Source organism: Semicossyphus pulcher, unplaced genomic scaffold, assembly GCF_022749685.1.
Source record: "Semicossyphus pulcher isolate SPU_LCO1_2020_fin unplaced genomic scaffold, fSemPul1.0.p SCAF_22, whole genome shotgun sequence".
In the NCBI taxonomy this organism is placed as follows: domain Eukaryota; kingdom Metazoa; phylum Chordata; class Actinopteri; order Labriformes; family Labridae; genus Semicossyphus; species Semicossyphus pulcher.
The window spans coordinates 14,463,118-14,490,417 of record NW_027211696.1 but is presented as its reverse complement, the minus strand read 5'-3'; the positions used below and the strand labels follow the sequence as shown (position 1 = coordinate 14,490,417).

The following is a 27,300-nucleotide window of genomic DNA, read 5'->3' as shown; positions in this document are numbered from 1 at the left end:
GTACAAACAGCTCTTGTTTTCACCCATTTTACATTCCTACGACACCCAGCGTGCATTGCGCCCCTCCCTCTGAAAGGAACGGCCCAGCAGGGCGTGGTTACATAGGGAAGTTAGAGGTCTGCGCGAAAAGTCTACCTGTTTGTTTTGTTCGTTCCTTCGACCAGAACAGGTGGTGAAACACTTGAGTTCTACCAAATATATCTACAAACAAAAAAAAAAAACAGAGCATCATGGTGTCCACCTGCGTTGTTCTGGAGTCTAATTAGAGCAAGAGACACGCTGGAGTGAAATACTACCGTTTTCTCGGAGGCGGGCGTCCTAGATTGAGGAAGTGTAGTTTATCAAGCTCCCTGGCCTCCACCAGATGACGTGTTTTACGTCGTCTGGCGGAGGTTTTCCAGGGCTCATTGGAGAAGCGGATAGCGCCCTCCAAAGGCACAGAGAGAAATTGCATTTTTTTCCTACCAGAATGGCATTCGCTCCCCATAACAGCATGATAGGACTGAGGTTGAAAATAGGTGAACTGGCCCTTTAAGTGCCACATTAAGGTTGACTTTTAGTGGTTTGAGTGAAATGTCTCACAAACTAAACGTTAGAGGATGACTTGTTGTAACTTACTGTATGTCAAAATGATATCTGTTCAGTTGGCCTACTTTTGGTTGATGGTTACATGACTTGCTCAACCAATAACTTTCCCATCAGCCTTTATGAACTGTCCTTTCTGTTTAGTGAGAATTATAAAGTGTTTGCAGGCTAACACCCCGAATTATGACTAACACGGTAAACATTACGCCCTCTTACATTTGCATGTTGGGAGTAATATTGTTAACTCTTAAATCGACATGCTGACGCTCAAATTGACCTCAATACACTGTCAGGCCTTCATGGAGCCACTAGCCTTGCTGTAGACTTAGCCTCGTTTGATGTTTGCTCACCTAAAAGAGACAAAAGATGAATACGAAGAGGCACAGCATTGATGAACGTAGCTTGTAGCTACAACAACAAGTTAAGCTCAGTGTCTGTGTGTTTGTGTTGATGTCCAGCAGACGGCCAGCAGTACCACCTGTCACTCAAGTGACTCCTATGATTTAAGGCTTACCATAATTAAAACAGGTGTGTTGTAAAAAAAATTCACCCCCCGTAGAGTTATCTTCAACAGTAAAATTAGCTATTAATAACAAAGCCGTTTTTTGTACCAGGCTGTAAACATGCATTTTCACATCTTGGTTTCTGGAGCCTCAAGTGGCCACTCGAGGAACTGTTATTTGCACTTTCGCATTGGCTTCACTTTACAACACCGGGGGTTGCCGCTTGTTGTGAGCACTTCTCTCTCTCTCTACTCTCCTTGTCTTTCTGTTAACTTTCTTCTTCCAACTTTTTTTTGTTTAAGATATAGATAATAAGATATTATCGGCCATTCATGCCTTTATTTGAGAGAGAGGACAGTGGATAGTGTCAGAAACAGAAGTCAGAGGATGACACGCAGGAAAGGGCCGAGGGTGGGAGTTGAACCCCGCGGCCACTGCATCCAGGACATGGGACGCGCTCTTCTTCCACCTTTACGTCTCAGCACCAACTCCCTAGAAAGATTGGACCCCTCTGGCTGTGCCATACTCAGTCACAGGTCTTCATCTCTCTGTCATTTTGCGGAGAAAATACCCCACTCTAAGGCGGCACAATGGAGGCCCGCTTGGCAAAATGTGCTCACTTTAGGAAGAAAAGGACGTTATTGCTTTACTGCAGAGCTCCATTCTGTGATGCCAATACTAGTATGATTTAAACGGGCTGGTGCTTAGCAGATCTGACACGTAATTGAATTTCATCTCAAGATAGAAAAAGACATTCTGCTGGTCAATAATAAGGAGCAGCCTGTGCTCGTACGACATGTGAGAGCGCCTGCAGGTCTGTGGCCCGAAAGAAACGCAGCCTTATGAGGGAATATGATGGTAGATTGACGCTATGCTAAGATGAATAAGTGTTTATTTTCCCGACAATACAAAGGTGTTGGACATAAAAAAAAGCATGTGAAGTGATGATATCACAGTGTCCAAAATAGGACTGGTTGATCCTCTGAGGGGCATGACTGCGCTCACTCGCAGAGACATTATTGCTGTCAGGGTGCAATACAGAAATTACTCACAGGCCTCTGAGATTAAGTTCTCCTCATATTTTTCGTGTCTTGTTCTACAGGTGGAGAGAAAGAGACACATTGGAAATGACATCGTCACCATAGTATTCCAGGAAGGGGATGATGCATCGTCGTCCTTCAAACCGTCTATGATCCGATCGCACTTCACCCGTATCCTTCACGTTGGACTGTCAGAGAAATGAAGTGGTAATCGGTTACGTGAGCCGTGATCAGAGGAGATACTGCATCACCCCTGTAACACTGGATTGTGTGTCCTGAATATATTAAGTGTTTCCTTTACTGCACTTTCAGATATTTTTGCATTAGTTAGGTATAATAGCCAGAATGACAGTTACAGGTGAGTGCTATGGTTAATGCTGGGGTTAATGCTGCTCCAACCCTGCTTTTGATGTTCCCTACCTCAAACAATCGCTTTAATTTTGGCTACTTGTTCCTCTTTATTGTTACTGTGATGTCCTTGATTAAGAGGTTATATTTCTGCTCTTTGTCCCAGGTTGAAGATATTCTCAGAGGAGAGTGTTCCACTGTTTGGACCCCCTCTCCCGTCTCCGCCTGTGTTTACTGATCACCAAGAATTCAGGGACTTTTTATTAGTCAAATGTAAGAATAAGAAAACATTATAGGTAACGCTTTTTATTAAGGTTCTTGTATTAAGCGTTAGTTAATAGGTAATAAGATCCTTATAAGTCCTATAAGATGCTTATTAACATTAAATATATGTTAATAAGACTTTAAGTGTTAATAATTATTATAATCATATTATGTGTTAGATTATTGACATTTATAAGCACTTATAAGAAACTTGTAAACAATTTATAGACAGATTAAGAGCGTTAATAAAAGCCTCATAAGTTTCTTATAATTGTTTATTATAGCATTACAAACTCATTGAGTCTTACTCATTTACTTTACAAGGACGATCTTTGTAGGGATCATTTCCGTAACGTTGTCGGACACCTGGAGTAACAATCTGAGCCTGTCAGCTGCAAAAACAAGCACTTTTAGCGGACGTACTTTGATCGGGCGCAATTGCCCCAGGGGATTATGTTGCAGCCGTATCGCGGCTACGGCGGAGGACATCTACCGGACCGATTCCAAAAGCTTTTGACCCCCAAATTTGTAAAAAAATAGGGCCCAGGTTTAAAAATAGCGAACTTCTCCTTAATATGCATCTCATAGGACTTATAAGGGTCTTATTGCCTATTAACTAACGTTTAATAAAAGGACCTTAATACTGTATAAAGCGTTACCCAATGATAACATGGCATCAGTTCTCTTTCTTACTTTTTCTAGTCTAATCCTGCTTCCTCTCCTGCAGTAATCAATGGAGAGAAAGCCACACTGGAGACGCCAACGTTTGCCCAGAAGCGTCAGCGGACCCTCGACATGTTGATCCGCTCGCTCTACCAAGACCTCATGCCTGACCTGCACAAGGTACGCTCGATTCTCGCCACCACAACAGACCTTTGACTTCTCGCGCACTTTTTCGTCCACGCAAGTTGTGTCCTTCCTGTCACTTTCAGCGACTCCAGCCACTGCTGAGCTTTGTTCTGCTGTTTTCCACTGCAGCCCTCGGTCTCTCTCTGCACACTGCACCACACCGACTGGATACTACTGCAATGCTGACTTTCTCAGCAGGGCTCTCTCTCCTCACATCACTTTTGTTCTTATTCCCCTTGTTTTTCGCTCTGTTCACTGTTGCTCCTAACACGACTTAGCTCTTACTGTGTTATGCTGCTGCTGCTCTCACCCCCTGCCAGGGTCAGTGTCTAAGACCCCCTCTCTGCTTTCTTTTTTCCCCTCTGTGTGTGTGTGTGTGTGTGCTTGTGTGTGTGCGTGCCACATTTTGGCTGTTGGTGTTCCACGTTTAGGTTCCTTTTTCTCCCCAGAACATGTTAAACCGGCGGTCCTTCAGCGACGTGCTGCCCGAGTCTCCAAAGTCGGCACGCAAGAAGGAGGAGGCACGGCAGGCCGAGTTTGTCAGAATAGGGCAGGTAATTACCACGCAAGCACACATACACACACAAAAACACAGTATAACAACCGACTACAGCTCTGCAGTGACACACACACGCACACACGGAAACCAGAGTACACACCCAGAGAAAGGAGGGCAGAGACTGGACAAACACAGACACGCCTAGACACACAGCAGAGACGTTGATTATTGGCATCAGTGAGCATAATATCAACATCTAGTATCTTCCTAGTGTGCGATAGGTATCTTCCAAACATTTAGGTACAAACTTGCTGAGTGTTCTTATAATCTGTGCGCAGCAGCTCAACCAGGAAACTGTTTAGGACTCATTATCATCAGATGAACTTGCACAGTGTATTTCTGCTAACGAGGAGTCTGGAGTTTGTCCTTCATTGCCTCCTAAATTGCATCAGAAAGGGATCACCCAATCATCAGTATGTACATGGGGACTAATTACAGCAAGCAAAACCTGTTCCAATGAACACATAAGCAGATTACTGTTGTTTTATGACAGACTTTCAGGCTCTGAGAGATGTTAGGATAAGGAGACTGCTGTGCTTCTCTTTCTTTAAAGGGGCCGTGTCTTTTAAATGGATATTCTCATTTTTTGAATGTGTTTCACATTTGTGGGTGTTTATTGTTCACATTGTGGCTAGACTAACTTTTTTAAAAAGGTCGCCTCTGAAATGGGCCGTTCAGAACAGCTGCAGGTTTCTACGTAGAACCTTTCTTCCGCTGAAATCGACCAATTGTCATTCACCATCACTCGTCTCAGGCTGCCTTCTTGCACTAGCTTGTAGTCAAGTCGTTGTCGTTACCATTCCGATACCTCCTGGCGATTCTGGCTCGTACATATAAGGCTGAATAACCGATCCTAGAGCAGCCATTTTTTCTACAACTTTGGAGTGACAGTGCAGAACGGCCGCAACCCCACATGGGATCACACACGTGGGGGAGGGGCTACGCGGTCACTCCAAATACTGTCAGCCAATCATAAGGTCTGACCTTTGACGGCAAAACGGCTTGTTGGTTTCAGGAGGAAGGAGAGGCTTGGAAAAATTATTAAATTAAAATATGTCTACAATTTTTAAAACGAAACAAACTTTACCAACGTGATTCATAAAATTGATTACATAGCTAAAATATGTCCCCTTTAAGTGTCAACGAATTTGCTTATTATGTTTTCCATAGTGTTATGGTACTATGACCAAAAACTATGAGAAACTAGAGATACTATGTACGCCTTTGTTTACTTCCATTTATTTGACTGTTGTTCAGTTCTGGTGTCTTTTAAGACAAAACAAACTAGTGCTGCCAAAGTTTGCCAAAAATGACGTTTGCTTATTCCTTCTGAAAAAACACAGAGTTTCAAACGATTTGAATATCTATTTTTGCGCAGTATGTCTACAAGAGGGCGTACCAATACAAAGATATATTTATTTAAACAGAATCAACATAGGCTTCCTACACCTGGCAAAATAAACTAATATAATAATTAAGCTACGGTAGAACGGACATTCAGCGCTCCGAGCCAGCTGTGCTGTGACAGCATACCTACACCTGTCTGTTATGCTGGGGGTGAGAATCTCTCTCGCTCCGGCCAGGTGGGGATTTAAATTCTCCGCCATCATTACGACACGCCACACGGTTGTTGTAGTAGCTCGTGTCAGCGAGACTAAAGTTAATCATTAACATATTGTGACAATGTGGTCATTGAAAGATGCTCCATAACCAAGAGAGTGCAAGCGAGAGCTCGCGAGACAGCCACCGTCGTGCTCAGGCATTACATGTTTTCTTTTAGCCCTGTGCAGTGCAGGTATAATTTTCATGCTGCACACTGAACCTAAAAAGGTTGGGCAGCCTGTTTGTAGCCTGAGGCAAAAAAAAGCCTTCAAAGAAGTTGCCCCCCACTCACTGCTGCTCAATTAGCTGGTTGGTTTGTGCGCACACTAATAAATTAGGGTGACTCTAGGTTTTTTGTTTCAACTATCCCCATCCCTTGTGTGAATTATGCCTGAGCTTGTACATAAAGAATATACAACATGAACAGTTTCAGCTCGGGAAAAATATGTGATAAAAGTAGTTTATAACAATAAAACATAGAAGGTATAAAAATAAGAAAATTGTTTAACCGTCCACAACTAAATATTCACAAAGATTTACATGTGCAACAAATGTACTTAAGATCTAAGGAGGTTAGTACACAACTGATTTAGTGTTGAGCATTTAATCAGCAACAGACTTTTATAGTTTCATTCTTTTATCAAACAGGAGACTTTGGACCAGGTGTTCAAAGTAGAAATTATTTCACAACACTTAATTAAAGGGAATGTGTTAATTAGATGTTACAGTACGTGGACTGCGTGATGCTGGTTTTGATCAGCTTTTATTGTGGAAAACCCTTAAGATCGAGTTATAATCTACAGCTTCATTCACAGTGCATTTTTGTCTGTGAGTCGTGCACACTCTTATCAACCAGCCAATTAGAAAGAAAAACTGTTGCTGTAGGAGAAGCTGCAGACGTCTTTAAAAACTCTCAAGAGCTGTTATTCCTGACAGAGAGCTGAGTGAACTGCTTCCAGGAGGGTCAGGCTGGAATAATGATATAAGAACCGGTCACAGAGTCCGCAGTCGAGTAGTCATTACCGGGCTGATGTAATGATCATTACACCTCTGTTCTGGGTGCTGATGTAACTGTCATTACGCAGGAACAATGTCTGAAAACACAAAGAAGACGTGTGGGTTAAGAACTGTCCGTGGTGCTGAAACCTGATGTCCTCTGGCATTATGTGTTTGTTTGGGTTGTTTTCGAGATGGTAAATCTTCTTTGGACAAATATGCAGACTGTTGCTATGGGGTGTACCTGTACCGAAACTACATTTGCTCTAATTGTGTCCTCAAGCCTCGCGGACAGTTGTAGTTGGAACATTGGACATTAGATATTCTCTACATACATAATAATATAACAAGGGGCCGTTTTTCTGCAAAGAGACTTAGGGGGGAATGAATTGCAGCCGCTGTTAGCTCCATAAATTGCGCATAATTTGCACCTTTTATCAGCTCCGTGTCAAGGTAGAATTCACAAAGCAAATTGCCCTGGTGATATTTAAGAGCAAACACTTCCGTACAGTTCTGCAGATCCGTACAGTTTGCTCTTGTTTTGTGTCTGATTGTGGAGAGAGGCTGTCAGCACCTCCACCTCCTGCTGCGCCGTGCTGCGCTCTCAGGCAGTAGCTGAGCTCCACACTGATGGATCTCAACTCCATGCACAGATGAGCAGGGAGAGGAGGGGGCAGCTCTTTTAAGAGTTCATTGTAAAGTCCAGACTCCACAGGTGTTAGGCTGTGTTACAGTTAAGCTAGTTAAACAAGCGCGCAACAGCAGCTCGTCCACATGATAATCCCTGTCATGCGTAATGGCTCCAGACCGTCTCCACACACTTGGACAAAGTGTGCCCGTGTCCCAGGGTTGACCCTCGCACAGCCTCGGACTGATTGGTCTCCTGATTATAATAATAATGACTAAATATTATCAACAGACTGTTTTTACAGACTAATTTTTTTGATCACACAAAAGGTGGAACTGTCGTCATGATCAGTGTAAACTCAGAGCGGACAGCACTTAATACTGCGCCGCATAATGACTCAGTTAAATATGTGCAAACGCCATCGGAGCACAGAGACGCTGTTTGCTCTGCAGCACACTTTGGACTAGGGATAGACCGATTATCGGACGGGCCGATTAACGGCGCCAATATTCAGCATTTTGACGCATATCGGCATCGGCCATTTTTTTTTTGTTGTTTTTTAATGTTTTATTTTATTTTTTTTAATCCGACGGCCGATAAGAGATCAATTTAAAACTGGGTTATTTTGGATCTGATGCATATGCTTAAAGGCATTTAAACAAGTTAAGTGTTGGAGTTTGTATTATTCAAAATGTTGAGGCCAATATTTTCACTTTTACTGCAAATGAATATCGGCCTCCTTGACTACTAATAATCGGTATCGGTATCGGCCCTGAAAAAACCATATCAGTCTATCTCTACTTTGGACTGCATTTAACCCTTTAGTAAATTACCCCCTTAGTTTTCAGATTTTACACCACTTTTAGTAATATTGCATTTTACAATGCAGGATTATTACTGCAGCATGTAATTGGTCATTTTAGTCTAGCAGATGATTTGTCTCCCTACTGCCTCAGGTCATGACAATTATTTGGCTCATGTTGTCAGCCAGTTGTCAGACACTCACACTAGCCTCGTCCTGCCAAGCTACACTGCTCATCTGTAACTTTACAAACTGATTTTTAGCAGGATACTGATGGCTGCTAAAACTATGGACATGTTTTGTAGCTCTGTAACCAGATGCTTAAACCCAGTGGTTCTCAGCTGGTCGAGCCTCCGGACCCACCACCGCCCTCCTTAATGACAAATCACAACCCCAAATTTTTCAACTCCTCAGATTTATATGATGAAAAATGGTGCCCAAAATGACAGCAGGTGGCAGTGCAGAAGAGGAAAATGTTTCATCTATGATTCATCCAAACATTTTTTTTTAAGCACACATTCGCGACCCACTGAAAACAGCTCTGCGACCCACTTTTGGGTCCCGACCCACCAGTTGAGAACCACGGCTTTAACCTTAACAGAGGCCAGAATGCAGCCGAAGAGCAAAGCTGTGTTTATTTTTCAGTCTATGCTGATAATTAACAGTTAGCAGGTATTTGCCGTCTGCAGGACCCTAAGTAACGGGCTGCCACAGGAAATCGAAGATTAAAATCAACCTTCTTTGAATGAGTTATAAAGATGTTTTTCCTGTCTCTCTTGTTTGTTATCTTCATGTTCTTCCCCTTGTTCCTCTCGGTGTTTTCCAGCTTATTTGTCTTGTTCCTGTCGCTCTCTGCTCATAAACAAGAAGCCCGGGCATCGACACTTTGTGCTGTAAAGCGTGAAAACAAAGGAAGCTAGACGTGTCGAGTCATTGATTACCCTGATTTGTAGCGACAAGGCGTTTGTCCTCAACTAAACTGACTACTGACTGTGTGCGCACATTACACACAATGATGTTGATAGGGTGGAATATGTGTTTCTTTATGGATACTTTCTCACGGACGCACTGCTGAGCCATCATACTGCTGGCTGGTATTGATTCCATTATCTCCAGACTGCCTGTTTATGCAGATATGTAAATAGAGACGCCTGACTGCAGCTCCGATTGTCAATCTGATCAGATGGTTGCTGCTTGAGCGTTTGTGCAGACTGTTTTCTGTTTGGAAGCTGATGCAATTACACCTTTAATTTCATGTATTATGGCGCTTTTTTTTTTTTTTTTTTTACTGTCACCAGTCTGCTCGTCCAAATAATTTCCTCCTCGGTGAGCCGCCGTCACACTTCTCAGCCTAAATGAGCATGAAAACAAGGAAGCAACAGTGACAGGATAGTTATATATTAGTGATGGAGGTGCATAATTCAACAAGCTCACACCACTGCTGCTGCATTTATATGCACATTTGACGTGCTGCAGACACTCCTTTGTCCCACGCAGGGTCCATGATTTGAATGTCTCGTCTGGACAGTTTGTAAATATAAAGCACGTGATTTATTTTAAGGCTTCTGGGGAAGGTAACGGCCTATCTTTGAGAGAGCCATTCACTTGTTTACTTCCTGTTTGGATTATTGTAACTCCTCGTATGTTGGCGTAGATCAGTCGTCTCTTCGTCGCTTACAGCTGGTCCAGAATGCAGCTGCCTGTCTTCCAACTAGAGACGACATGATCACATCGCACCAGTACGACTGGCTTCTCTTCACTGGCTTCTTGTCAGTTTCAGGATCCAGTTTAAGATTTTATTGCTTCTTTATAAAAGTTTAAATGGGCTGGCACCATCCTACTTGTCCGAGTTGTCATGCTCCAGTCAGAGCCCTGAGGTCAACACAGCAGATGCTGTCGGATGCTCCAAGATCCAGACTCAAAAGCAGAGGAGACGGAGCCTTTGTGGTGGCTGCTCCTAACCTGTGGAACAGTCTACCTGTTAGCCGCTCAGACCCTTGAAAGTTTTAAATCCTTGCTTAAGACCTCCCGCTTTGCGTTGGCTTGTAATTTCTGTTGAGCTTGACATATTTTACTCTTCCTTTTACGTATATTGGTTCTTTGATATGGTGTTCTAAGCCTGCACAGCACTTTGGTCAATTGTGGTTGTTTTAAATGTGCTATATAAACATACTTTGGCTTTGAAGTGACCAGCCACTTTACGCTGAGGTGTAAAATGCAAGCAGACTGTTGCTCATATTAAACGAGCCAAAGTACATCTTTTGAAGTGCTCGTACCTGATGTGAGTGTTTTTTTATTATTATGCTCCTGTACTTTTCATATTGTACTTTTTACTCTATTTTGTCTGACAGCTGTAGTTATTAATTTTCTTTACATTTAAAAACAACATACAATGAGCTTATAAAATACATGGCATTGATGTGTAGTAGTTTCCCCTCTAAAATACTCACATGGTGTCATTTAAAGCTCCTGTGAGGAGTTTTGTGATGGTTATGAAACAGACTGAAATTAATTCTGATGTCTCTATATGAGCAACAAAAGCAAAGCAGACCATCAGCGACAAGATTGATTATTTCTATATAGTTATTCTTAATGCCTGAAGCTGCGGGCGGGGGGGATAGGTGTCAGACGAAGTGATTAACTGCACGCTGCCTTTGTTTACACTTTCCAGGGCAAACATTTAAAGTGATTGATGCATATGACTGTTCGAGAAAGCCGGATGAGAGGTTTTGTTAAAAACACCACTTAAGCATGTACAGGACAAAATCAGCAAAGAGATGAGAGGTACGGCTTTGTCCACAGGGGGCGCCAAAATCAACACAAACCGAAAGTTCCTCACAGGAGCTTTAATGAACTCTGGAAGGCCTAAATTGGTAGAATTGTCCAATATTTCATTAAAAAAACAACAAAAAGTAGAGAAAAGTTTTAAAAAATAATGCAGTAGAATTTATTTTTCTTATTTCTTACCTCCTCAATCATCACAACCCCCTCAGATTTATCCTGTGAGCCTTTTGAGGGAGCCTAAACCGTAGTTTGGGAACCACTGGACTAAAACACCATAAGTAGCTGTATATAAAGTGTGCATGTACTGATATATGAGGCACTTTTTTCTTCTACTTTTGAAACTTAAATAGATTTAATTGATAATATTTTTTCTTTTCTTAAGTTCGATTTTGAACGCAAGACTTTAACTGGAATATCTTCTCCATTATTCTCGTGATGCTTCTACTTTAATAAATGATCTGAGTCCTTCTTCCAGGCAGCACTGCCAGCCGAAAGCATCCAGAGCTGACAGATGTGAGTGTTGTGTGACATATCTGATGCCATTTCATCTTCAGGCTCTGAAGCTGAAGACCATCGTGAGAGGAGACGCCCCGACCAGCCTCGTTACCACAGGCCTGTGCAGAAAAGAGGTGAGAGACGCGTCTTTGAGACGTTTCACTGCAGGAAGAGTCTGCCTTTTAACGACTCATTTAATCACCTACGGATTCTTTAAGTGTTATTCCATTCCTTTCTGAAACATGTCAGGTTTTCATCATCTTCCTGTCTTGTTTTTAGCAAATGAAAACTTGAGAAAATTCCAGAAATGAGGGGAAAAGGAAGCAATACCATGGAAAAATGCAAAAGGAGCATTTGAAATGATCTCATTAGGTTTCAATTGCAGAGCGTTTTTTGTTCTAAGAGTCCACAGTCTATGTTTTCATTAATTTTTTGCCCTTTTTATGCCTTTATTGAGAGACGGAGGGACATTAGATAGTGTGGGAAACAGGAGAAGAGAGAGCGGGGATGACACGCGGCAGGGGGGGCGATGGTGGCAGTCGAACCCGGGGCTGCAGCATAGAGGACTCGATTATTGTAACGTCCCTGTAAACTGGCATCAGCCAGTCGTCCCTGTCCCGCCTGCAACTGGTTCAAAATGCTGCAGCAGGGCTGCTGACTGGTTCCAGGAGGAGGGAGCACATTAGTCCCGTTTTAGCCTCTCTTCACTGGTTTCCAGTCCGCTTCAGGATTGATTTTAAGGTTGCGCTGTTTGTATTTAAAGCCCTGAACGACCTGACCCCTCCAATAGACCAATTATTGTTATTTTTTATTTATTAATAAAAAAGTGTATACAAGTTATTTCAACACTATTTCAATTTATTATTTAAAACACTCACTAATTACAGCCTACCATCTGTTTTCACCATGTTGAGTTTGCAAGCTGCGTTAGCTGGCAGCCTACAGTAACATTGATTGTTGTGAGGGTGGCGGCTGCAACGGCGACCATGACGGTGCATGTCCGTGACAAAGCGTTAGCAGCAATCAAGTTACTTTTCCTCCCTTAAAACAGCGAGGCAAACACAAAACAGCACTGCGGCATATTGTGGATAGGAGACGTTGTGGCAGCTTTGACCTGTAAACAGTTTAATGCGGAGATGTGACGTCACCGCTTAAAAACCAACAACTTTAGCTGGATTATAGCGCCATCGTCTGGGTAAAACACTGTAAGGCAATACGGCGTTTTATACTAGTGTATTGGTTGCACCGGTATATAGGACGCAGCCCACTTTTAAGATGGAAAAAAGAATTATTAATTGTGCGTCTTATACACCGAATTTTACGGTAACTGACTTCCTCAGCCTGTTGTGTTTTGTTGTTCTGTCTCATTGCTTTGGATTCTATGTATTGTTTCTGTTATGCATGACTTGACTTGACTGTAGTCTTGCGAGATTTAACCGCTGAGCTAAACCAGCACCCCAGAAAAATACGACCTTAAGAGCATTTTTCTTTAAAAAACAATATTGCCAAAATAAGTGATATTAATTCCCCTCTGTGTGTCTTTGTGTCTGCGTGTACATGTATGTTGCAGCCATGGGAGTCCCAGTCGTTCTGCAGCACATTCCCCTACGAGATCGTGTGTGCAGACTCCTGGGGTCAGTCTCTGCTGGCTGCCACAGACACGGCGGGGGTCATGCTGCTGGACGGTGAGATCATCCCTAATCGATATCTCCCTATGTCCTTCCAAAATAAAAGTCACCCATCCATAACCATTCAATACTGCGCTCTGCTGAATGCCACGGCTAACAGCTAACATGGTGATGATAATGATGTTATCCGTGTTTCAGGGCCTGATCCAGCTCTGCCCAACGCCGGTGAGTGTTGCAAATATTTCACATTTTTTCCGACTTTATTTGACGTTTTTACGTGACGCGTGTGTTGTTTTTTCAGAGACGCCGGCTCTTCCTCCAGTGCAGGTGTTCGACAAAACCATGGTGGTGAAGCAGATGCACGTTCTCGAGCCTCAGGACCTGCTTATCACCAGGGCCGACAAAGGTAGACAACAAAGGAGTCAGATCCTCCTTAACACCCCCTCGCTGCACATCAGAGCCCGCTCCATCCCCCGTCATCCCATCATTCATTCATTTTTGCAGTAGAGCAGTATTTACGGCTCTTTTTTTCCTCATTATTCCTATTTATTTTCTCTTATTTCACCTCTGTCATCTCGCTCTGCGCTGTTGATTACGTACTTACCCTTTCCACCTCCATCGGCCCAGCGAACACATCGATCTCTCGCTGTGATCTAAGGAAGCTGACCTATAGAGAACCAATCCCCGCCGGGCTTTTGTGTGTGTATGTGTGTGTGTGTGTGTGTGTCTGTTTATCCTGCAGGACTGGCTTGACTGTGAGGCTTTAGTAGGCAGACACAGATAAAATGAAACAGACTTAAAAGCAAACACAAAGAAGTCGCTTTGTACGGACAAACGGCTCAACGATTCGTCTCATGTTTGTTTCAGCCCAAAGAGCATGTAATTAATTAGCATGCAGATGATGAGCTAACCCTAATATTGACAAACACGGTCGACTCGGTTGTGATAGTGATAATGTGATGGCAGCGCAGACATTTGTCACGACTGTGTGTGGGCTTTGATAAAGCCTCGGAGAGAGCAGGAACGAGCCCGGAGAAGCCTTCGAGTAATCCTCTCCTTTTGTCTGTGGCGTGGGAGGATGCTTTAAAAAGGGAGATGGCAAATTAAGAGTAACCTTCATGCAAAAACACAAGCGGCTTTTGTTGTTTGTGTTTCCAGGGAAGGACGCTCGGCTGTATGTGTTCAGACTGAGCACGCTCAAGAGAGGCCTGGAGGAGAAGCAGCTCGTCAGGGGCAAGTGCGACAGCCGGGAGAACAAACTGGAGAAAACTAAAGGTACCACGCAAGACAGACAGGGGAATACAAAGCGCTGCACAAGCTGTTAATTACTGTACACAACAAGATAAAACATAAAACATGGTCAGGAGAAATTTGCTTTGACGCAGCTCAACTTGATGCGTTTGCAGTGTAATTGATGGGAGACAAAATCGTCCTCTTTAATGGCAGAAAAATAAAAGCAAAGTTTACATGAAGAATGACGTATTCCAGAGAGAGATCTAATGCTAAGCTAAGCTAACTGCTTGCTGACTCTTGTTGTATATTTAGCGTACAGACGAGAGAGAGATTACTGACAAGAACGTTTATATTAAGTGTCTTTAAAGTAATCATCTCGAAGTTTTTCATTTAAATAAATGTCTGTTAAGTCTCTATCTATCACTGAATGAGGTAACACAATGGTCCTATGACCCACTGATGAAAGCCTTTGCATTGGCAGTATTACAGACTGGGTGTCTGTGGCGACTAGGCGGAGCTAAGTGGCTGCTTTTCCGCTCTCTGCAAGTGTTTCGGTTAACATTAATCTACTATGGCTGAACAAACAAATACAAGGTCGATGACTACAGATACAACAATAATAATAAGTGAAAATCCAAAGAAAAACAAACAAATTCGACGCTCAGATGAAGGCAAACGAAAACGAAAATGAGCCATGACAATGGGAGCCAGCTGTAAATGTGTTCCCGTAATTACCTAATTACTAAAATTAATCTATTTTTTAGTTCATCAATCTGCCTTTGCCTTCCTATTTTGTAGAGGTGATTGTGTCACAGTAAAAGTCACAATCTACGCAGATCTACGATTTTTCTCTTTAGCGACCCCTGTGGAGAAAAGATGTAACCGCAGATTTCCTCACTAGTCAATTCGTTCATGTTTATTCAGTGTTTTTTCAGATACTGTTTACATCCCAACAACTGTTTACGACTCACAACTCTTGCACAGACAGGCGAGGGAAAAAAATGCTGCTTCTGAAAAAGGTGTTTGCAGCGTGAGTGGTGCCACTGACACCCAGTTTGTGACACCAGCCCTTTTTACACTGTGGTTCCACCACAGCACCATAACAAAGCTCCGCCGTCATGCAGCCTTTGCCATTTCACATTGAACCAAGCAACGCCGGCGTAAAGCCGCCCTAGTGTGTGTTTTTACACGCAGCGTTCCAGCGTGCACGAAGTGTAACAAACCTCACATGCTTCAAATACACACACACGGCGATGTTCCGCTCTGCAGTTTACACAGACGCCGTTTCACCTCTGTTACTACCTCCGATGCCGGCTCAGAGGCGGAACGACTTCGCCCACCACTCGAAACGTAACAGAGGTGTAATAGTCCTGCCTTAAACTGGCAGTGTATAAGGGGCTACTGCAAATCCAAGGACTTCCATCAGTGGGCCACAGGCTCATTAACTTTTGTGTTACCTAATGAAGTCATAAATAGTGACTAACAGAATTGTTTGAGATTATTTGCCTAAAACTATTTAAGAAAATTAAAAAAACTGGAATTTATTATGTTTTTATCCTTATTTTCCTTAAAATTAGCAAATCTATCAGCCAATCCAACCAGTTTATATTTGTGAAATCACACATTTTAGTTAGTTTTAGTAATCTAATGCAATTCATTCTTGATTAAATTATTTGTACTTAGAAAGAAACATTTAATCAGCATAAAACAGGATTCTGTGACCTTTTTTAAAAAGGTCCTTTCAGCACTGCAAACACACGACCTTTGACCTGCTGCTGGTGTAAGGTCAGCTGTCTGTGCTGGATGCATTGATCTGTGGCATCGCTCACCCCTCCTCCTCCCTCTTTGTCCCAGGTTGTCATTTGTACTCTATCAACACCCATCACGGCTCAGAGCTGAGGATAGTAGCAGCCATCAGGAACAAACTCCTCCTCATCACCAGGAAACATCCGCGCTTTGAGGGATTCAGCGCCGTCGCAGCAGGAGCGGACTCACCGGTGGAGGAGTTTCAGTACATACGGGTACGACAACGTGTCAGGGAATGAAACGTGTGGAAAGTCTTTATATGTATGAGGGCACTGAGGTTAATCTGTCAATCCATCCCTCCATCAGGAGATCTGTCTGTGTGACCCGCCGGTGGTGATGGCGCTGGTGGATGGGCCGACGGGGGAAAATGACAACATGATCTGCGTGGCCTACAAACATCAGTTTGACCTGATCAATGAGAGCACTGGAGATGCCTACCGGCTACATCATGTAGACGCCAACAGGGTGAGGGGCAGATGCGAGAACACACACATTACCAGCCTGTGTCGGCTGAATCAACACGTCTTCATTCACAGCCTCCAGCTGGAGAGGAGAAATGAAAGAGGAGGCTGGAGGTTGAACAGCTGTTCTATTATTCTGCTTTCACGATTACTCCTGTGAAAGAGTAACCAAAATAACAAACAGGAGAATTATGTCTTTTATATGTCTTGGATGATTACCCAGAACCTCTCTGCCCTGACCTTTGGGTCTCCTTGAAATGATTACCCTTAAACTGACTCGTCTCTGCCTGCAGGTAAATTATGTAGCAGCCATTGATGTGTATGAAGACGGGGAGGCGGGTCTGCTGTTGTGTTACAACTGTGAGTCTCACTTCTACATATTTTTTCATTCAGGTCTCTGTCTTTGCTGTCAGCGCTGAGCCCTGCTCTGCCTCTGTACCGTTCTGGAATAAAAATCATGTCTCAGACGGCTCCAGAATATTAAAAGTCAGAGATGAATTCAGAGAATACAGCCATCCTTTGTCTTTCTTCTGCTTTTGTATGTCTGAATAATAGAACAAAATTCTCTCTGAGTTACATTAAAACAATCAGCTCTGCTTCACACAACAGTAAACACGAGATCCTTTATTGTGAAAGTTGAGCTTCCTGTTTCTCTTCCAGATATTTGTTACTACAAGAAAGTTTGTCCGTTTAACGGCTCCACGCCGATGATCCAGTCCAACACCTCCGACTTCCACTTCAGCTGGAACCAGATGCCCAATGCTATCGGTACGTTAGCGCTGACACAACACTCGGGCTCCACCCGGCCCCCTTTCCCGCTGGCCTGGCCCCAGAGCTTGCTGTCACCATGGAAACACCATGTGTGGACACAAGTGTTCAGTTGGCTTATGTGATTATTTGTGTGTTTGTGCGCACATGTGTCTGTGTTTGTGAATGTTTCTATTAATGCAGAGGGTGATGAAAAGGAAGCACAATTGGTACTAAATCTGTAACCCTGACCCTGTTGATAACACACTGCTGCCGCTGCTGCTGCATGTTCCCTCCATTCACACACACATTCACACACTCGCACATTAAACAAGCAATAACAAAAGGTGTGAGACATATTGGAAAGCCTCTGTTTAAGCTGCTTTAATCACATTTTTATATTAACAATAAGCCTGGGTGACAAAGAACAAAGAATGATCACCTCACTCTGTACAGCAGCTCTCCATTTTAGCGTCTTTTAGCCCTTTGTTTTGTTTTTTACACGCAGTAACGTCAATGTTTTTGTTCACTGTAACTCTTTTTTTCATCAGCCTAATTTCCAGCTTCAACAGCCAGCAGCTTTCGGTGACAAAAATACAGCTGGTTAGCCCACTGTGTAACTAACTGTTAACTATTTAGCACCAAATGACAGATAACGTTAGCAGCTAGCTGCTAAACATAAAGTAGCATTAGCAACTTAAAAGCCCGACGTTCCCCTCAGGAGTTATTGAAGACCAACTTGAGCTTAAGAGTGGATATTGAACTGATCGGTATTTTAAAGGAGCAGTTTGCCCTGGAAAAAGCCGCTGTCAGTCAAAGCTGGTGTTCTCTGTAATCGATAGAAGCAATAATATTCAAAACTGGCGCCATAGCTGTGGAGAAAGTTGTACAAACAGCTTGTGGTTTCGCCCATTCTACATTCCTACAACACCCAGCATGCATTGCGCCCCTCCCTCTGAAAGGAACGACCCAGCGAGAAACGCTGGAGTGAAATACTGTTTTCTAGTCAAGGACATTGATCGCTGCTAGCGATAGCTCAGAGCGGTACAGAATCCGAAATACGATGAGAATATACCTGAAAAAATCTTCAGGTCAGCAGTCTACATTTCAAACCTGACGATTTTGAACGAGACATGACATTGGCGGCAAGCGTATTAGATTGAGGACATTTTTTACGTAGTCTTGCGGAGGTTTTCCAGGGCCCATTGGAGAAGCTGATAGCGTCCTCCGATGCTTTTTTTCTACCATAATGGCATTAGCTTCCCATGATAGCATGATAGGACTGAGGTTGATAATCGGCGAACTGGCCCTTTAAGATGTTAATATGTCAGTGTTGTTCTTAAAGCTTGTTGCGCTGCCCCCAAGTGGCCAAAAAATCACATAATGCAGAATCGAGTTTTGATATTTGATGAATCAACAGAAGAAAATTACTATAACTGTCACTTCCATATTCAGCTTTAATAAGGCCTTTTATTAAACCCGCCTTTTGCTTTTCAATATTTAACGGAACTGTTTCCTCCATGCTGCGCTGCAGTTTGCTCTCACCTTGTTGTACATTTCTCATCAAACACAGTAGATGGGAAGCATCTGAAGCCCCTTGGAGAGCCGCTCAGCTTGATACTTGTGTCTCTCTTTTTTCTGCATATACCATCGACTAATGATGGCATTTCAAAATGCCATTTGGGGAGAAACTGTTAAATGTTAAATATCTCGGATTGTGGAAGTTAAGCAAGTTGAAAAATGTTTTAATGTATTGTTTTCCCAGCCACACTATGTGAAGACTTGTTGGGGGAGTTTTTCTCTGGTGCCCCCTGTTGGTCATATATTGCTGCTTTTATCAGACTTTTTTCTCTCTATATTTAACACTTGGAAACGTACAGATAAAGACAGAGAACAGGGAACAGGTATACAGACATGAAGGACTAAATGAAATCAGTGGTTGAATGATGATGCGGGCTACACGGTGGTGAAGTGGTTAGCACAGAAACCTTCTGGCCTCACAGCTAGAATGGTAAATGGACTGTAATTATATAGCGCTTTTACACTACATGTCATATTCACCCATCCACACTCACATTCACACACTGATTGCAAAGGCCTAAGTGCCAATCTCCAATCAGATCTATGCACATTCATAATGTGGAATTTGAGGTTCAGTGTCTTTCCCAAGGACACTTCGACATGTGACTGTAGCAGTCAGGTATCGCACCATCAACCCTCCGATTGAGATACACTACCACTAAGCCACAGCCGCCCCTAGGGTTATGGTTCCTATGTAGGGTTCGGACGTAGTGGGCCTTTCTGTGTGGAGTTTGCATGTTCTCCCCGTGCATGCGTGGCCTCCCTCTGGGTACTCCAGCTTCCTCCCACAGTCAAAAGACATGCTTGTTAGTTTCACTGGTGACTCTGAAGGTGTGAGCGTGAAGCGTTGTCTGTCTCTGTATCAGCCCTGTGATTGACTGGTGATCAGTGCAGGGTGTAACCCCGCCTCTCGCCAATGACAGCTGGGATTGGCTCCAGCCTGCCCGCGACCCTGAACAGGATAAGCGGTTCAGATGAAGGATGGATGGAATGATGATACTACACGATCAAATATAAAAAACAATCAAGTATAAATATGATATTAACCCATAATTATTGCTTCTATTAATCATTCATGTTGTCTTTGCAGTGTGTGCGTTCCCTTACATCCTGGCCTTCACGACAGACTCCATCGAGATCCGACTGGTGGTAAACGGCAACCTCGTGTACACAGCAGTGGTGCCAGAGCTACAGTTGGCCGCTTCCCGGGTCAGTACTTCTCATATTTGTTTGTTTTATGTCCAATAACGGATCAGAAGTGTTGTAGAAATACATTATTAGTGACCCTACAAAATACGTGGTTCACTACAGTAAGAGCCCTTTGAGCTTGTGAGTGTTTTCAGTGTCAGACGGCCGAACTCTGCGTTTAGAAGTAGCTGTCTCAGCTCCCTCATTTCAATCAATCTTTATTACTCTGGTGGGAAATATGGCTGGCAATCAGCATGGCTACAAAGCAATAATACATTCATAATTCATGCACAGAGATAATGTAAAAGAGACCACAGTGCACCTGGTATGAAGCAGATACCTTTTCCTCCTCTATCCTCATTTCATCTCTCGTATTTCTTTAATTTTTCGCTCCACCATTTCTGTCCCACTATTCTCCCTAATGTTTCCCGCCGTGTGTCTGTATGAGTCTCATTTCCTCTCTGTGTCTGTTTTTTCCACCCACAGTCGGACATCTATTTTCTCTCGTCTGCTCCGGTGAGCTCGGCCTCAAACTGCAGCTCGAGAGACACCAGTTCTCAGAGTTCCCCGCAGACGCCCACCGGCTACGAGATGCCCGTGTTCCCTTCGCCGCTCGGTGACGGTAAGCCCCCGCACAGCGAAAGCACCAGAGGATGTTGATATTAGCACTTCTGTATAAAAGGTTTCCAAATGTCAGCGCGGCCTGCAGACCTGTTTGACTTTGGACGCTGCTGTGTTCGCCGAGAGCTCCGGAGCAATTTACATAAAAACTAGTCTCAGCAGAAAGGTTCATTGAAGTTGCAGACTTCCCCCTTAAGAGTTCTTTCTTTCTCACAGTTCATCATGTGTAGGTTTGAAGGGCAAAGTGTTTAATTGCATTTATCTCTCCCGTCATTATCACCATGCTCCTGCTGTACCAAGACTTTTATGAAAAATCAAGTTGACTCTGGGAAAGATCCAGATCTTCAGAAAGTCTCCCTTCAGTAGCTTCTTTCTTACATGTAATTTATATAACCCTACTTATAGTTTTAAATATGTAAATCTTGTAAACATTGCATTATAACTGAGAATTTTCCTAATTTTTTTATTAATCTCCAGCTATGCAACCATTAGCTTACATTTAGCTCAGCACAATATTTAAATAAACTTGCAGCTGCTTTAAAGATGCTTAAAACAAGTATTTCTCTATAACATTAAATATTCATGGCAAAAAATAAGAGATAAAGTTAAGTTAAAAAAAATAAAAGCACAGAGAAACAAACAGAGGTGTGGGAACCTCTCATGAGAAAACTTAAAACATAAAAGAGCTAATTTGTCATAGAAAAACTAACCTACTGGTGTGTTCAAGGACCCTCTGACGTCCAAGGGTTTACTGCTGACGAGCGATGCTTTGGCTGTCCTGTTGTCAGAAGGCCTTAACATATCAAAAGGATATATTTTTATGGGTTTAAAGAATACGGCTGGTTTTATTTTATATTTTCCTATATATCTGTTAATACCACCCAGCTCCTCTGCTCTGTCTGTGGCACTCAGCCCCAAACCGTATTGGCTAGTACAAAAACCATAAATCTGTATACATATAGTTTGATTATTTAAATTTGTGTTACTTCATTTAACAGATGGCCACTTTAATTTTACCTAAATTTGGATATGTGTTTTGGTCTTTTCATGGCATTTGTTGACAATGAGAAAATTGTTAACAATTGTTAATTGTTGAAAACTTTTATGTTTTTTGCTGTTGGATAGCCAACGCTCAGATTTTGGAGCGTCCACGAACACACCAATGTTCAAAACTGTGATCCATATAACCCAATGCGACTTTAATGAAATATAACATGATGACACTGACAAAAAATTAAGGCAACTTTATGTCTACTTTAACTGATTACATGTGTCTTGCAAATGGATTTTCATGCAATAATTACCGTAAAATACAGAATATAAGTCACACCGGAATATAAGAACACAGCCTGTTTTTGGGGGTACCCCAGAGGAAAAATGTTTTCTATAGTTATTTATTAATGAAAACGTGTAAACAAGTTAATTTGATTTGAAACACATTCAAATTACAGCCTACCATGTGTGTACATCATGTCGAGTGGTGCCTATGGTAACGCTGATTGTTGTGTGGATGGCGGCTGCACTTGTGATCATGACGGCGCATGTACGTGACAAAGCTTTAGCTAGATTAAAGTGTCATCGTCTGGGTAAAATGCCCAAACACAATAAATTACCTCTCTGCATTTTATACTGGTATATTGGTCGCACCGGTTTATAGGACGCAGCCCACTTTTTAGATGAAAACATTTTATTAAAAGTGCGTCTTATACACTGAATTTTACGGTAAATGATTGGTTGCAAAATAGCTAGAAATCCAACCTAAAAGAAAAGTAATGATATGTAAAATAGTTATATAAATGAACTTTGTGGTCAAGGGGAAAGAACATTTTAAGCGTCATTATGATTCTTTAAATTCTTACTAACCACAAATTACAAATAGAGGAACAGACTAATCACCCACATACTGCCCACTACCACCATTCAAGGGACACAGTCAGTGTCCTCGCAGGGAAAAGAATGCTTTCAAGGATGATTGAGGATCAATACGACCTCCTCCCTCCCACCCTCCAGCCCACTTTCCCTCCCTCCTCCATCCTTTAGTGTGTCTTTGACCATTCGGAGTCTCCCCTCCCCCGTTAGCTGACCTCTTCCTGATTGCAACAACTGTCTGTAAATGGGGCATATTTGTGATGCACGGCTGTCGTTAATGACATACAGGTTTGTCATTCAGCGAGTGGATCACGGCAATGTCAACTTCTCGTCTTTCATTAGACTTGTAAAGTGACACAAAGTCATCCTCAGATGCATTTGTGTGATTCTGACGGCTGCAGGGAAGGACAAGGCCTCAGGAAAACATTTATTAAAATGTGCAGTGGCTCCTGCTGCACCATCAAGACAGACTTTCTCTGTTTTCCTGAGGGGAGCGGGTATTTACAGGTCCCATTAAAGCTAACAAGGAGGACGGTTTGGCTGTCGCTGCTGCAATTAGCAGAGGACGGGCTTTGTGCTTTTAGGCTGATTCTGGTAATCATTTCTCTCAAAGGGATTCTCATTTCTTTCCTGTTTTAGCTGGTTATCATATAACTCTGCATCATTCACCATATTCACCCAGCGGCCATTTTCCTCTGACGTCACGCTCAGTGTGGGAAGCTCACATGCTGTTGTAATGTCGTGTCTTTGGGTTTGAAGTTGACACAACAGATCGTGAAAATCAGGAGGGACATCAGGCATTATTTCAAGCTAGCTTCCATCAGACAACAGCTAATGTATTAAGTGCTTGATTGCTAACTTTAGCTCCTGTCTCTTGGTAGCTAATGGGTTATCAAATACGTTGTTTTTACAAAGGTATGTCTGTTAATGCCTTTCCTAGCATACTATATTACTCTTTCAAAACGTAATGTTAGCATTCAGCTCCCTCTTAGCCAGTTGATGAGTAGATGGTGGCTGAATGCTAATCAGCTTTGGTCAAATATCAAATATGTTGCTTTATAAAAGATGTAAATTCTTAGCTAACAGTATTGTTAGCAAGAAAGTGGTTGATTGCTAACATTAGCTGATATTTGATGGTAGCTAATGAGTTATCATATATGTTGTTTTTACAAGGTCAAGTCTGCTTTCCAATCGTATCAAAAACACTTTCAAAAGGTAATGTTAGCATTCAGCTCCCTCTTAGCCAGTGGTAATATTAACTAGTAGGTGACTGAATGCTAACATTAGGTGTTTTCTGACGCTAGCTAATGGGTTCTCAAATGTGTTGTTTTTAGTGAATTTCTAGGTAACAATAGTGTTAGCAAGGAAGTGGTTGATTGCTAACATTAGCTGTTGTTTGATGGTAGCGAACTGGTTAACTCTCTTTTAGTAGAAAAACTAGACAGAAGGTGGCTTAATGCTAACATTCGCTGTTGTCTGAAGGTAGCTATTCAGTTATCAAAGATGTTGTTTTTACAAAGTTACGTCTGATAATGCCTTTCCTGTTGTTTCATAAAAAATACGCGCAAAAGGTAATGTTAGCATTCAGCTCTCTCTTATTAGAAATACTAGCCAGGAGGTGGCTTAATGCTAACATTCGCTGTTGTCTAGAGGTAGCTATTCGGTTATCAAAGATGTTGTTTTTATAAAGTAAAGTCTGTTAATGCCTTTATTATTAATACATTCTTATAAAACACTTGCTAAAGGTAATGTTAGCATCCAGCTCCCTCTTAGCCAGTGGTAATATTAACTAGGAGGTGACTGAATGCCGACATTAGGTGTTTTCTGACGCTAGCTAATGGATTCTCAAATATGTTGTTTTTAGTACATTTCTAGGTATTGATAGTGTTAGCAAGGCAGTGGTTGATTGCTAACAGTAGCTGTTGTATGATGGTAGCTAACTAGTTAACAAATATGTTAGTTTGTTAATGCCTTTCCGATTGTATCATAAAACACTTGCAAAAGGTAATGTTAGCATCCAGCTCCCTCTTAGCCAGTGGTAATATTAGCTAGGACTGGAGGTGGCTTAATGCTAACATTAGCTGTTCAGAAATGAGGCCCGATGTTACACCGGATTTTTACTGTTCACTGTCTTTTTAGTAGCTGATCAAATTGGAAGCATTGGCTGATTTGTTAGATTCCCTTCATTTATACAAACTGGAACACAGCGGTATAACATTATTGCAGCATTTGAGCTTCCCACCCTGAGTGTGATGTCAAAGGAAAATAGCTACAGTGTAATATGGTCAATTGGACACCTACTTTGTGTGTGTGTTCCTAAGCGTATGTTACTGTGTGTTTGTGTAACCCTCTTCTTCATCCCTGGTTCAGATTCTATACGGATCCCCTATGGTACCAAGCTTTCCCTGTACATGTCTAAGGATGCCGAAGGTACTGCAGGATTCTCCCGCAACTCGTTCCCTCGGTCCATGAAATGCGCTCATAACGCTGCCCCACTAACATGCACATGCTCCCAGAGTGTATCACCCTGTCTGCTCCTCCACGGCGGCATGTTGACTTGAACATTGGTTGAATGTTAAGTGAACATTTTGTCTTCCCCATCCCCCCCTCCTTTCTGTCTTAACTAATTAAAGCGTTAGCACGAGGAGAGAGAAGGGGGAAAGGTGATAAAGTACAAAAAGTGAGGCAGAGGAGATAACGTCGATCAAAGTGGAGGGTTTTGAAATTACAAGAAGAAAGAGAGGAGGAGAAAAAGGTATGCATGAGTGAGGGAGGAAAAAGGGAGGGGTTGTGTACAAGCAGGAGGTTGGGAGGAAAAGGGAAAGAGGGAAGGAGAAGACACGTCTGCCGCAGCATGATTTACAGATTGCACTGTCGCCATGGAGACTTTTGTCAGCCCTCTCTTCGATCCAAAGTGGTCGTCCAAACAGCGGTGCCACAATCCGAGCAGGGTGAGGGTGGGGAGTGAAACAGCGGGAGGAGGAGGGGAGTGAAGAAGGGGGGAGGAAAGGTGGAAGGGGTGCTGACAAAAATCCCATCGTCTAACTGCCTGTGCGCCTGCCGTATCTGCTCTTGGGGAGGGTTTTATCTGATGTAATCGCATCAGTAATGTGAACAAGATGCTGTTACTGATGTGGCTGCTTACCTCCATCCAACCTCCATCCAGCGGCTTAAAAACCTGCAGCAAAACAGCTTTCTTCTCTGGAGAATTTGACTTCAATTAGTGCTCGAAAGTCTAATATTTACACTTAATTCACTCAAAAGTGTGATGGAGTTTTAACACTTCCCCTGGCTCAGAAACGCATGTGGAATATATTGATCTCTGTGTCTGTATATTCCAAATAACTGCATGTTTCTCGCTTTTTATTGGTTTATTATTTTGTTGCTGTCTGACAGTGCAGGTACAGGAAAGAGGATCTGTAACGACGCTTACACAGTGTACCTGTCAAACATCAGCAGTGACCCTCTATTTTTCTCCGTGGCTCTTCACTCACCTCTCACCCGTTGACATTTCAGATGAGACGCTCCTATTTGTGCAGCGCAGCATCCACATTAATTCAGTCTCATCCTTGTTACTACCAGCCGGTCTCAGTGGAGCAGAGCGTGACTGCAGAACTGCAACGCTGCTCCCTGTTGGCACAATAGGGTACTGCAGGCTCGCACACTGCAGCTTTTTGCAGGCCGACTGAAAAACTGTTAAATCTGTTAAATGTTTCCCGAACAGACTTTAAACATTTATAGACTCTGAATTATGAAAGGTCTGCTTTAAATGGTCACAACTGAGCAGTTACATTTCATTAGCGCTCCGTAGTAAGGATGATTAACTTTAAGATGACACACTGTTTCAGTAAATAGGACTATTAATCCCTTTAGATTACCTTCATTTGAATAGGGAGTATAAGCTTGTCAACCTTTAGACATGTGAATTTACAAAATGAGAATTTGTGAGTGAGAGACTTTGGGTTTAATTAAAGGCATGATAAAAGATAATTTTGCATTTTTTAGTTCATACTTTTTAATCAATTTTTTAGGTAGATTCCTTAAGATCTAGGTTGCTGTGGTTACCTTTTTATTTTATTGTGAAAGCTTTAAAGAAAAAAGTAGACATTGTAAAACTAGACAGGTTCAGATCATAGGCTGTATGAAAAGATGGACGGCACGTCTCCACCACCTCTAATTGAACCTTTTAAAGCCAGAATACCCCACACTGCCATCTCACTCCAGTGATGTTATTTGGAACCAGAGACTGCGCAGCAGATATGACTGGGTGGAGCCGCAGTAACGATGTCCCGCCCCTCACGCTAACCAAAACACACATTTAACTTACTGGAAAAACAGCAAAGATCCCGCATGTCTGTGTATTTAACAGCAGAACAGCTTCTTGTGTTGGTCTGAAGCAGACGATCACAGATATGGAAACTTCAATGACTGTAGTGATTGTTCTAGTTACATCTCCTCTCGCCGTTCCTCCTCTACTCTGCTAATCTGGAACAGATCGGCTGCAGGAGCCGGATTTGTCAACAGAGCTGTCAATCATCCTTTTTACAGCATCAAATAACTAATTAAAAATAAACTTGTTAGAAAAATGAACACTTGGGTGTAAATCAGAATGATAAGAACTAACTATAATGACAGATGTATTTGGCGTGTATTTTGACTTTATAGTTTGACTCATGTCCCATCTGTTAACATGGAGGAGGCGGGCTTTATG

General features: G+C 42.5%; 1 protein-coding gene across 2 annotated transcripts in view; it reads left to right on the top strand.

Moving 5' to 3' along the window:
- garnl3 (GTPase activating Rap/RanGAP domain like 3) overlaps positions 1-27,300 on the top strand; it is an 89,139-nt gene that overhangs the window by 56,136 nt on the left and 5,703 nt on the right. Inside the window, exons 12-28 of one of the 2 annotated variants that reach the window (XM_069673551.1) lie at positions 2,191-2,299; positions 2,441-2,486; positions 2,643-2,749; positions 3,468-3,583; positions 4,039-4,143; positions 11,515-11,589; positions 13,026-13,140; positions 13,282-13,308; positions 13,385-13,489; positions 14,242-14,358; positions 16,171-16,337; positions 16,429-16,587; positions 16,877-16,943; positions 17,244-17,351; positions 20,002-20,120; positions 20,586-20,721; positions 24,960-25,019. In XM_069673551.1, the coding sequence (XP_069529652.1) occupies positions 2,191-2,299; positions 2,441-2,486; positions 2,643-2,749; positions 3,468-3,583; positions 4,039-4,143; positions 11,515-11,589; positions 13,026-13,140; positions 13,282-13,308; positions 13,385-13,489; positions 14,242-14,358; positions 16,171-16,337; positions 16,429-16,587; positions 16,877-16,943; positions 17,244-17,351; positions 20,002-20,120; positions 20,586-20,721; positions 24,960-25,019 (1,738 nt within the window). Of the gene's footprint in view, positions 1-2,190; positions 2,300-2,440; positions 2,487-2,642; positions 2,750-3,467; positions 3,584-4,020; positions 4,144-11,514; positions 11,590-13,025; positions 13,141-13,281; positions 13,309-13,384; positions 13,490-14,241; positions 14,359-16,170; positions 16,338-16,428; positions 16,588-16,876; positions 16,944-17,243; positions 17,352-20,001; positions 20,121-20,585; positions 20,722-24,959; positions 25,020-27,300 lie in introns of both variants that reach the window. The other variant, XM_069673550.1, reaches the window with a different exon arrangement.